The following is a 13,231-nucleotide window of genomic DNA, read 5'->3' as shown; positions in this document are numbered from 1 at the left end:
GAATTGAAGAGATTGTCAGCTCAGTGAAGGACTAAATGATGCACTGAGGGAACATTCAGCTTGTGGAAGCTTACAAAAAAGCATTCCAAAAACAGCTCAAGTGAAGCGCAACTCACATTTAAAAGTACATTTAAATGCTGTATCGATGGAACAGCAGCCGGAGATGCAAATTGTGTTACCATTGTGGCAGGGGCTCACACACACCAGATCAATACAGGTTTAAAGGCAAAACTTGAAGAACATGCAACAAAGTAGGACACATACAAAGGGCAGGTCAAGCAGACAAAAATAAATGGACTACACAGAGAAGACAAAAAGATAAAAAGTCAAGTTTCAGTTTCAAAAAGAGCACTAACCTGCATGCTGTTGATGAAAAATCTGATGATGAAAGAGTCACAGGACTGGATAGCCTTAAGATGTACAATGTGATAACTAACAAGACAAATATAGCTCACACCAGAAGTGAATGACAAATTAATTAAAATGGAATAGGACACTGACTTGGCTGTTACAAAATGATTTTGAATGGCATTTCAAAGATACTGAACTAAAGCCTACAGACAACCAACTAAGAACTTATACTGGAAAAAAGATAACTCCTTTGGGAACGACATTTGGAACAGTGAAATACAACAATCAACAAGCCACGATGGGCTTGAATGTGGTAAAAACAGGAGGGTCAACTTTGTGGGGCTTGATTGACTGAGGCAACTACAAGTTATTGGAGATCCATCCACCATGTTCATGCCCATCTCCTGCTAAAGAATCAACTGAAACCAAATGAAGAAAAGGTACTGCATAATCCCACAACAGTTTGTCAGGGTTGCACTGGAAAACTCAAATGTATCAAAGGTAAAATAGAATTAAATGGAAGTTCACCAGGCAAGTTTTACAAGGCATGCCTGGTTCCTTATATCATCCGTGATAGAGTAGGCAACGAGCTAGATCACATAGAGGCTGAAGAAATTCTTTGCTGCGTAGGGTGAAGCCCATGGATAATGTCACCAGTTCCAATAGCCAAGAAGGATTGGTGTGGCAGGATCTGTGGTGATTTTAAGGCCACCATCAACCCAATACTGAAAGTAGATCACTACCCTCTGCCCAGGATAGAGAATATCTTTGCAAACCTTTCTGGAGAGAAACACTTCAGCAAAGTAGACTTATGTGAGGTCTACCCACAGATGGAGGTGGAAGAAGAGTCCAAAGTGTTTCTCACCATAAACACTCACAAAGGGCTTTATCACTGTAAATAGGCTTATTTTTGGAGTAACATCTGTACTTGCACTCTGGCAGGAAGCTATGGACCAGGTACCCAAGCACTCAATGTTACCTCAATGACATCATTGTTATCGGTTAGAGTGACAAGGAACATATCCAAAACCTCAAGACAGTGCTAAAAAGATTACCAGGTTATGGACTCGGACAATGACAGAACAAGTGTGATTCTTTAAACTAAGCATCACTTACTGTGGTCACACCATTGACACAAGTGTGCTGAGAAAATTCAAACAGTGGCAGATGCCCCAAGGCCAAAGACCATGTCACAGTTACAGTCCTTTTTACGATTTATAACAGGCTCCTGCCAATATTAGTTTTTGTGCTCCATCCTTGAACTCGTAACTACAGATCAAGAAGAAGTGGCAATGGACAAAGCAGTGTGGGGTGGCTTTCTGAAAGGCAAAGGAAATGGTGACGTCAGATACTGTGTTCATACATTATGACTCACATTGTCCAGTGGAGCTTGCCTGTTACGCCTCGTCTAATGGTATAGATGCAGTCATGTCATGTTATGAGTAATCGAAGTGAGCGCCGCATAGCCTTTGCATCACTTTCTCTTACCACCACTGAGAAAAATCATGTGGTTTGACAGAGAGGCCTTGAGTCTGGTTTGGGTTGGGATGTGAAATGTTTCAACCAATACTTGTATGAGAGACAGTTTATCCTCATTACTGATCACCTCACCAACCTCTAGTGTACATTTTCAAATCTCAAAAGGGCGTTCCGCTACTAGCAGCAGCATGAATGCAGAGAAGGGCTCTGTATTTGTGAGGACGTGATAAAAAGATTGAATTCAAGATTACAACTAATTATGAAAATGCTGATGGATTGTCCCATTTTACCTTGAAAAAGGAAATACCTGAAAAAAGTTACAGAAGAGAATACTCCTCTTGATGTATTTTCCATAATGCAAATTGAAAGTCTCCCTATTATGGCAGAGATGATCCAAAGGGAAACCAGAAAAGATGCCACACTGTCTCAGGTCTACATGGCTGCCCTAAATGACTAGAATGTGCAGCAGAAATTCCAGTTCCCCCATTTATACCAGTGCTGCGATGAACTTGTCCTTAACAGGAATTGCCTTATATGGGGATTGACAGTGGTTGTACCATCCAAACTGAGAGCTAAAGTGTTGGAGGGGTTACATGCTGGTCATCTAGGCTTGGTTAAAATGACAGCGTTGGCTTGAAGCTTTATCTGGTGGCCTGGGGTAGATCAACAGATCGAGCGGCTTGACTTGCCGCTGTTCGGGATGCCAACAATGCCAGAAGAAAGGTGTCCAGAGCTGTCGGAATCACTTCCTGCAGTCGCAGAGTCAACCCTACAACCTCCACCCAGGAGGCCCCAGAACCTGAGATTGCAGACATCCCACCTCTCCCGGAACCTCCGGGAGTCTCCCGCATATTAATAGTGGCTCCCTGATGCCAGCAAATTATATACAACATCACAGAAATCGATTTTTTTGAGAGCGAGCGAGAGCGCGCCATTAGTCATAGTCATACTTTATTGATCTCGGGGGAAATTGCAGAGTGTTCCAAAAAAAAATAAAACGTACGTCACCCCAGACTACACTAAAGTGTACCCCTGCCTAATAGGGGTCAAAATAATGACAGTGTTGCTCGCTGCACTGTTTGCAACAGTGACTTTTCTATTGCCCATGGTGGGTTAAGACTGTAAAAGACATGTTGAGGTGAGTTTAACAGGTGTCATTCATTCATTAGCATAGCTAACGCTATTTAAACTAGCTGGCCAGCTGCTAAGGAGCTACTCTATTGCAGACATCCCACCTCTCCCGGAAGTCTCCCGCAAATTGATGGTGCTACCTCCCTGAAATGAGTTTTTGCAGGGTGGGATGTCTGAGATTGCTTGACAGCCACAAGTCTCACCTGCCAAGCAGACTGACCAACTCCACCCGCACCCCCCACCCATTCGGAAAAATGCTATTACAAGAGTAAGAAATCCTTCACAGTGACTAAACCTTTAGGCCTGAATGGGACAACTTTACTATGCTGTGAATATCTATAAAGTAAGTATATAATTTACTGTGTGTGTGTGTGTGTATATATATGTGTGTGTGTATATATATATATATGTCAGGGCTTGAAAGGATACAGGAGACAGGGGCTGAGAGGAATAATGGATCAGCTATGATTGAATGGGGGAGCAGACTCAATGGGCCAAATGGCCTAATTCTCCTCCTATATCCTATAGTCTTATGACTAGAGAGAAATATATTACATATCTGACTTGAGATGCATTCTGTATTGAGTTGAAGTTCATAGCTATGGAGGGAAGAGTGTAGTTTATTTAATATTGGAGTAATGTGGTAAATATTTTGTTGGATTGAGCATTCTTTGTTCACATAGTTCCTTATGTGAGAAGCATGTGAACAGGGTACGTCATTACACCATCACAGCGTATGTGAGCGCCTCACTAAAGGAAAACTAAAGAGAAGGGCACGAGTATCCCCAGATACCGTGTTTGGCGTTACAAAGCATAATAGGAGATGCTGGCTCAATTGTAACACTTAAGAGGAATTTGGATACATACATGGATGAAGGGGGTATGGAGGGCAGGTAGCTGGGACTAGGTAGAAGACTACTTTGGCATGGACTAGATGGGCTGAAGGTCGTGTTTCTGTGTTGTAATGCTCTACCACTCTGTGACTTTACGAAGCACTTGGATACCTAGATGAGGAGAGGGGCTTGGAAGAATACTGGCAACTGTGACTAGCAGGGTGCATGATGTGGTGGGCATGGACCAGATAGGAAATACAACCTAATTCCATGCTGCTTCTTCTTCTCTATGATTCTGATTCTAATTCACAAACTATAGTTCACTTTTTTAAGAATCTGCTAAAGTAATATCACGACAAAACTGCAGTAAGGTAAGACTATTTGACATGTTTAGTAACTATTTACAAAATGAAGTGATATTTAGAATTCATTTAGAAATTCCAATGTTTATTTTTGTAAGTTACAGAGAAAACAAATAAATATATCCTAGTACAATAAAACAAAAACGCTTAAAACACTCAGGCAACAACTGTGGAAACGGTTAATGCTTCTGGCCCAAAGCACTTTCATAACAACTTTTAAGTGTTTCACTTTCTCCACAGATGCTCTCTGACCTGCTACATGTTTCCAATGATTTTTGCTTTTATTGCAGATTTCTAGAATCTGCAGTTAATTTTTGATTGTCAGAACATCCTGTGAACTTACTGTACATAAGATGATTGTCATGTTTCTTGCATTAAACAGTGACTGCATTTATCTTAAGAGACCATCTGGCCTCCTTGAAAAAATAAATGATTTAAATGAATCTGAATGATTGACAAGTTCTCATACTGCTTACTAACCGGCAGCTTCAATGTAAACGTTTCTCCCAACAGTTGTCATTCAAGTTTACTGCCCTCCCACAGAGGTAACAAACTGCATTTGACACTATCAGAAATATATTCTGAATAAAACATTGACAGCTTTATATTTTTTTAGATTCTGGCTCCGAATGTAATTGCACAGATTATTTAAGTGTGTGTGTGTGTGTGTGTTGTACTTGACTGGTTAATATGCCGAAATTTTAAAAGGTATCCATTCTGCAAGCCTTTTTTGAACCGCTCATTGAACAGCGCCCGCCGGGTGCATGGAACACGCTGTTCTTTCATGCTAAATGTATCCAGTGCACGTTTCCACTAGATGTCGCGCCACTGCAAGTCTGTGTGACTTGATTTTCTTTGCAAAGGGCGAGCACCTTATGCAGTTCGATTTTAAACTCTTTCATTAATCGTATTTCACATTTGCAGCGAATTCACGTTGCAATCGTCCACTTTGCATCTGTAATTAGTTTCTTGTTTTTCTTCTGTCTACATGATTAATAACTTCCCTTTGAGTTCGGTGTAGTTTTCCCTTGAAGCTGTTCCTGTTGTAAATCAGTGATTGACATTCAGCCCCTTAACCACAGTCCACGATTCCGCCCATATTGCAGAGCTACAATCTGATTCCGCCTATTCGCAAAGGGGCCTTTTCTCATGAAAAAATACCCCTTTCTGTGATCCAAGATGATTAAATGCGTTAATGCAAATTTATGAATATTGCAGACATAAAGAGAAGCCGATAACACAATCTTTAAGCATGTATTCTCAATACATTTGGGAAATAATAAGGGTGCTTACTTTCGCGCCAAATCGTGGCTCCTCCCTTATGTAAATGAGAGGGGCTGGCACCGGGGATATTTTTTCCCCGAGTCCTTCCAATTTTTTTCAGATAATAATATCCAGCACTGCATCGAAGTTGCGCTGACAGACTTCTCTGTCAGCTCCGAGGGAATGATCAGAATCTAATGCGGGGCTTCTGACTCCTGGATCTGTTCAGATACGTACACTACATTTGAAGATATCGTGGAGTGTTGTCCTTTGCAAGAAAAAGCGCAAGTGAAAGGTGAGGCTGCTTTCTTTCCTCAAGTGCGATACAGAAGACTTTATGTTTTCTCGTATGTGTGTGTTTTCTGTGTATATTTTAGTAGAATCTGGCAGCGGGTCTCCACGTTCATTAGGTAATACAATGTAGGTCAGAACATTTCATACAGTATTATCATGCTTACCCTGGTGGAATCTGCAGACTTCTGATTGAAATCAGCTTGGGTTTTAAACCCTGGAATTGGTCGAACTTTCGCAAGGATGACAATTTAATCTTACCAATACTCCCGATAGATAAGTGTTTTAGCGGCGTCCTCGATAAGACAAGGATCCCACCTCCGGAGCACAGCAATCCCACTAGGACCGGCAGATCCTTTTGTTAAATGATTAACTCTTAAGGGTTGAATTCGGAGCACTAATCAGATCGCGGGAGTGCCCAATTTATCGCGTGAAATTACACCTTTGTTTTCCAGAGACACACAGGAAAGTATTTCCTTTTAAGACACCTGAGAAACATTTTTAAGACTCAATGGTGGTCGGTTCCCCGATAGTGTCTTCACCTTCCACTCATCGCTCAGCCCACGATTCTGAAACATTGTCTGGCGTCGAGAACCTGCTTAGATGTGTCTCTGAAGGATCTGTTGGGGGGGGCGGGTGTTACTTGAATTTTGCTGTGGCGTGCGTGTTATTGACAGAAATTTTAAATTTAATTTTCTCTTCCCACCTACCTCCCTCTTCCCTCATTATCCCAGATTGTTTGCAACAAAAGATGCCTGGAATCATGTCATCCAGCAGCACATCGTCGTCCACCTCCGGCTCTCCCCCTTCCTCCTCCACCACCATCACCTCCTCCTTGGCTTCCTGGTCCTCTGCTTGCTGCTGCAGCCGCTCCGCCTTCTGCAAGAACTACGACCTGGAGTATGACTCCTACCAGCCTTACTTCTATCCAGACGATTACGGCCCCGAGGCGGACTTCTATCCGCCCAGCGAGGACATCTGGAAGAAGTTCGAGCTGCTGCCCACCCCCCCGCTCTCCCCGAGCAGGGCTGGCTGGTGCGGGGCAGCGGCTCTCGGCGACGAAGACTGGGTGTCCGAGTTGCTGTTGCTGCAGGAGGATGGAGAGGGCGAGGACGGGCAGCTGGCCTCGGAGCCCGGAGGCATCCGCTGCTGCGGCGACCCGATTGCCGCCAGGGGTGGAGGGATTGCAGCGGGAGGAGGAGGAGGCGGCGGCGGCGGAGGGGGAAGCTGCTCCAGCGGCAGCAAGAGCCTCCTGAACGCCATCGTGCTGCAGGACTGCATGTGGAGCGGCTTCTCGGCCAGGGAGAAGCTGGAGAAGGTGGTCAATGAGAAGCTGTCCGCGGCTCAGCAGGGCAAGGCTGCCAGCCCGGGAGCTGGTGCAATGGGCACCCTGGCTGTCGCTGCAGGCGGGGCATCCGCGGACGCAGCCGGCACCAGCAGCCGATGTATCGCCCTGGGTGCCCAGGGCTCCGGCGGTAGGCACTCCAGCATCGGCGAGCTCCAGCACCCCGCCTCGCAGTGCGTAGACCCAGCTGTGGTGTTCCCCTTCCCGCTAAACCGAGGCGAGGCGTCCCGGGGCGGAGCGGTGATTAACCCCGCTTCTAATTCGCTCGCCAGTTCCGGGAACGAGACCCCCAGCGATTCCGGTGAGTGCTCAAACCGGGAGGGTGGAGAAATGCAAACTCGCTCTTGAGAAATGACTTCTTGTTCTATCTTGCAGTAATTTTCTCCATGTTTTTGTATGTTCAACTTTGGTTGTGCCAAAGGGGGGCTGGAAAGCTTGTTGGCGCACTGACGGAAATCATTCTGAACGGTCTTTATTGACAGCCATCAAGCGCCCAGTTTGCAGAAAGATTATGAACCTACCCTAGGTGCAAGTGTTAAAACTCCCATTTGGAATCTTTTCCCGATCCTGTAATACCTTGCGTCGACACAGGTGCTGGCAGACCTCTCCTGTAGTTGTAACAAAAAAAAGGCTTTCCCACTTAAAATAAGGTGCCAGCCCCCTCCTGGGATTAACCTCCTACAACCCCCACACACTGTTATTGGCTCGTTTTGTCAGCTGGTGACTCTTTCCCTTTTGGCGGGGTGGGGGGGGGTTGGTCCACATAGAATCCAGTAGCATTACCAGATGACAAAGGCTTTAATCCACCACCGCAAATAAATAGCAGAAATGCTAATGAGTTCGGATGCAGTAAGTGGTGCCGCTGGTTTCAGCTGCCACCTTCTTGTGTTAATTTCATCAGCCTCCCTGAATGGCGGTTTTCCTCAAAAGTACTGCAGAGCCAACACTTGAAACAGTTTTGAATTACCGGACAAATTAAGGTCTATAATTGCTGTCTACAATTGACACGAGTGCTCCAGTAGGCGGCAGCATTCTTCAGTTATCCCTTAGATCCAGAAAAAAATGTTTACTGTTGTTGAAAATGCAGCGATTTGTCTCAGATATTTCGTTCCGATTTTTTTTGGAGGGGGGGAACACCACGTTTGTGTTCTTGTCCTAGAGACTATGAACGCGAAATGTGCAAGAAACCTAGATGGTGATAGTTGCAGTACCTTTGTAATGAAACAGCCCCATTAATCAAGTGTAATCTCAGAAGACCATGGGGAATGGAGTTCTTGGGATTCCACAGCAGAGCTTTGAAATCCTGAAATTCTATAAACATGCAATTAGCAAATTTAACCCTTCAGAGCTTTACTGAATCCCAGGATTTAGCATTTCAAAGAAGTGAAGGAAGGGGGAAGATAACACATCCAGTAGCTTGCCCACCAGTGCTGTACTTTTGCAAGAATATGCTTAGTTATTTTCTTTTCTCCCTTCCAGTCATTAATTTACATTCTACATTGGCAAAGCTGTGGTTTGAGTAGGGAGACTGAAGGAAGGAGAGTGATGCTGAGGGTGTGTTTCTGTTAACTGGCATATATTTCTGATTCAGGGTTCAACCAGAAAAAAAATAACCAGAATAGCATTTTCCAAACCCAAAGGTCCACCTAATTCAATTAAGGTAAACCAGCAAGTGGGTAGTGTAACCAGAAAATGAGTTGGATTGCTTTGAGCTTCAAAGCCAGATGGCCATGACTCAGGGAGACTGCATGTGGTCTGTTTGGATAATTAATTATTTATTCAGGTAACCTTTAATATATTGAATGTTAGGAATGATTTCAGGCTCTGGTCATTTTGATTTATTTTAATAGTTTTCCTAGTTGACGTAGTTGGTTCACACTACAAATGAAAGAAATCAGTGGATCTGCTTTACTTTAGACTGAAATTTATGATCTAATTGTAATGTATATTTTAAAACAAGCAGTCTGCTATGATGACAGTGAGCAGTACAGTAACCACATCTGCTAACTTTGTGTAAACTGGTTTGTAAACTCCTTCCCAACAGCTATTTGCCAAATAATTGGGTTTCACAGTTGATAAAGCAGCTCTACAAGGTAGCCTCTCCTTCACGAGGCACATCTCTTTGAAGGATGAGAATGGAATACAAGTCGATAATGATTAAGCTGTTAATATTATGGGTATGATTTTTATTGAACCCATGTCTATGTTTTGTTCCACCACATAATTCGGTCCATGGTTTAAACAATCAAAGAAATGGTTAACTGAATCACTTTATCTTAGATCCAGTTGAGTTTTTTTTGAACCTCAAGTTTTTTTAAAATGATATGAATTGCTTCTAAAGGTGGTGGCATTATTTGGGATGATGGTGGAGGCACAGTGGTTTTATTAATAAATGTCATATTTTCTTCTGCTCCAGCTTAATGTTTACATCTTTATCTTTGGAAAAAATCCTTTATGATTAAGTGTTCCATATTTTTAGGTGTGGGTGTGATTATGCTCATTTTTCCATGTGGAACTGCCTGTAAAGAAACACTTGCTGTGTGGATAGAATCCACACTGCCTAACTCATCAGCTGGACAGAGAAATAAAAACATTCTTAACCACCAACACCACATTTACAAGAAAAAGCTTGTAGCGTTTGGAATCTGCCAACAGTTGATGGTTTTGTCCTAATTACATGGGCATACTGTGCCTTCTTGATTAAGGGAGACTTAATTTTTAGTGTTTTGTTTCTTCCAGCTGAGTGTTGGGAGCTTTGTTACACCTTGTATTACCTGTTTGGGTGCATTTTTTTTTACTTCTTGTACTTTCAAACATTTACAGAGGAGGAAGAAGATGATGAGGAGGAGGAGGAAGAAGATGAGGAAGAGGAAGAAGAGGAGGAGGAAGAGGAAGAAATTGATGTGGTGACTGTTGAAAAGCGTCGGTCATCCTCTAGCAAGCACGTGACCACCCTTACTGTGACTGTACGTTCCCACAACTCTGGCTGTGGGTCACCGAAAAGCCACAGTGCCTCCCTGCTCAAAAGGTGTGCCCCAATACATCAGCAGCACAACTATGCCGCACCTTCCCCCTACGCAGAGTTCGATGAGATGCCGCCTCTGAAGAAGTTGAAAGGCGAGACCCTGCGCCTTACCAAGCAGGTGGCCTCCACCAGATCCAAGAGCGTGAGCCCCCGCGGATCCGACTCCGAAGACAACGAGCGGCGGCGCACTCACAACATCTTGGAACGCCAGCGACGGAATGACCTGCGCTCCAGCTTCCTCACTTTACGGGACCAAATACCTGAGCTGGTGAAAAACGATAAAGCAGCAAAAGTCATCATTCTGAAAAAGGCCACAGATTACGTGCGGGCTCTCCAGTCAGAAGAGCAGAAACTGTTGTCGGAAAAAGAGAAACTGAAAGCCAAGCAGCAAGTGCTGGTAAAAAGACTGGAAGAAATAAGGACTCGCTAGGTTAAAGGCTGCCCTAACTGGTTGAATGCCATTTTTGCACAATTTAGACGTCAAGAATGTTTCAGAAGTTCTTTTTCTGGGTTTTCAATCCAGCTGCATTTAAACATGGACAAAATACTTCTAAAGCCTTAGAGGTACATGTATGTGTGAATGGAGATCACATTTCAGAGGGCACACTGGTAGCCTATTTCAAAACCTATGTAAATACTAGTTTAACAATCGCCTTTTTCATGTGATGGTCTGGGTTAAGAGAAAAACTAGCCACAGCCTATGCTGCCGTTTTTTTGGACTGGAATTTTATACAGAATAATACCTCAACGTTTGAGGAGCATGAATTTTTCCTATAAAGACTTCTTGTTAATCCTTGTTATGTACTGTACTAATTCTTACACTGCCTGTATCCTTAGTGTGATGCTGATACATGACTACATTTGATACCTATATTTTCGTATGAAAATGAGTTGTGAAAGGTTTGAGTAGATATTACTTTATCACTTTTGACTAAAATTTCTTTTGTACAGAAATTACTATATATGCCTCTTACCTAGCCTCTCTGTTTGTGTTGCTGTTGGGTTCCTAGAACTGGGTAATTGGCTGAGTTATGTGTTTTTTCATTATGTACATATAGTGCTGCAACTTATAGCACTTTTGAAATACCTCAAGTTTATGAAAATAAATCCTATGAAACTAACTGCCTCTTTGTTATACCTCTTGTCTTGGGACTAATCAAGGATGGCTGAAGGTATTGCAAGGAAATGAAGTCTCCGAAATACATTTACTGATTTTGGCAAGCAGGTTCATCGTCCAAAACTGTCTAAAATAAGTTTTAGTTTGAACAAAGCACAGAAGTTGTTTCAGGAGTTTCACTGGCAGAAGTAAATAGTGAATTATTGCAGAGTGGACTTTCTGAGCTAGGACTGTATTTGTCAACATGGAGCAGGGAGCGAGTTTGTAAATCTGGGAGACGATGTTGGAAATGGTAAGGATAGAGCGCCACAGGTGCTGTGCATGAAGGCAACTAGCCCTGAGACTAGTTCATTTGATTACAATTTGCTTATTGGCCATTACAGAATGCCTCTGCTTTATGCTGTCTCCCATCTCCCCCTTTTCCCAACCGTGATTCCCCTCTCCCTGGCTCCTTCACTCAGTTCACAATAGTCATAAATCAGAATCATTATTCACATATGCATTGCAATTTGTTTTTTTTTTGCAACAGCTGGAGAGTGCAATACATCAAATTACTGCAGTACTGTGCACAAGTCTTGGGCACTTGCTATATATATAGTATCTTACAATAACATTGGTGATTCATGAGTGGAACATTTTATATGGGTGTCAGTTGTGTGTAACAATAACATTGACATACAGACATCCATCCACTCTTGAACAGGTGACTGCAGTTGAGATGTGGGAACCTGTACATAACTTAAGAATAATACACTTGTTCAAGATAGTACTTGCTTTGTGGACTATCAGTTTGTCAGGAAGAATGTCAAAATGTTTAATAATGGAGTTTTTTCATTGAGGAAAGTGTCAGGTTTGCTCATGTAAGATACGGAATGATTCTCCTAATGCACATAATTACAAAGGCTCAGAATGAGGCTATAATTGCCTCATTTGCAGGGAGTTGGCTGTAAAGACTTGCAACATCTTGTGCTCAAAGAGGTAATTGTGCTGAAGTTTATTAAAACAGCACATTGTCATTCTGGTTAGGTAACCTTTTGGATTGATCTCAGATCTGTACTACAGTAGGTGATAGCTGTTATTTTAATATATTTGCATGGTTAGATTGTGGGTAGAATTCCAAATGACTGCTCTTTAACGAATAAGCAAAAAGGTTGCTGTTAACTGCACAAGTGCTTTAGGGCAATTGATTGCGTTTTGTTCTATGACTAGTACAATAATTGTGGAAGTATACTGCTGACTACTGACACAACACTAGAAACAAGATGAGGCAAAAGGTCCCAAATTCTATGGTGCTCATGAGAACTCACTGAAATTTTGTGCAACCATAACAGAATGGCTTTTAATTTCAATAACCTGAAAGGCACTGTGCCTTTTAGCATTCTACTTCGCAATAGATATATTTAAAGTACACGATGAAAGGCAGTCATGCTGCCTGGCCTGGTGAGCATTTTTTTTTATGTAGTTACATGTTAGGGTTGTCCAAAAATCAATGCACATTGGGAGAGCTGCCTTAGAGCAGAACATGTTAGGGCACCATTGGTTGTGAATGCAGCAGCAGCGTACAAAACTACTGGAGGAACTTTGCGAGTCTGGCAACATCTATGGAGGGTCCAGATTCTTCGTCAGGGCTGTTCTGAGGAAGGGTCTGGGCCAGAAGCGTCAAGGCTCAGACCTTTGGGAGAAGAACGAAAATGTGAGAAGGCGAAGAAATGCAGAATGAGAATGACAGCTGAGAGAAAGACGTTATTAGTTAGTGGCACTAAGGCGTTAGTTACTGAGAAGCCACGTTCCTGGAAATCATTTAAATGTCTTCTTCCTTCAACTTCATTCATTGTTGCTCGTAAAGTAACGACAGAAAATCCCGAGAGAAGCAATTCACCTCAGCCTCGACGCTGAGCTCGAGATTGGACTTCTCAGTGTGCCCTAATTGTCTATTGTCATCTTCCAGTTCTTGGCTGTAACACTGAGCTGCTTCCGATCAAGCCAATGAGCTCTCGCTTTTATGGCGCCTTTTGAAGTTGCGCAAATAACATT

General features: G+C 43.0%; 1 protein-coding gene across 1 annotated transcript; it reads left to right on the top strand.

Moving 5' to 3' along the window:
• The first annotated feature begins 5,534 nt into the window (after positions 1-5,534).
• On the top strand, positions 5,535-11,192 carry mycn (MYCN proto-oncogene, bHLH transcription factor). Its single transcript, XM_063037325.1, has 3 exons — positions 5,535-5,714; positions 6,445-7,356; positions 9,879-11,192. Exons 2-3 carry the CDS (start codon positions 6,462-6,464, stop codon positions 10,508-10,510), a joined length of 1,527 nt encoding a protein of 508 aa, XP_062893395.1. The 5' UTR covers positions 5,535-5,714; positions 6,445-6,461; the 3' UTR covers positions 10,511-11,192.
• The last annotated feature ends 2,039 nt before the right edge of the window (positions 11,193-13,231 follow it).

The sequence above is a fragment of the Mobula hypostoma genome, chromosome 2 (genome assembly GCF_963921235.1).
Source record: "Mobula hypostoma chromosome 2, sMobHyp1.1, whole genome shotgun sequence".
NCBI classification, from domain to species: Eukaryota; Metazoa; Chordata; class Chondrichthyes; order Myliobatiformes; family Myliobatidae; genus Mobula; species Mobula hypostoma.
The sequence above is the reverse complement of the archived record's forward strand: the minus strand, read 5'-3'. Positions and strand labels throughout refer to the sequence as shown.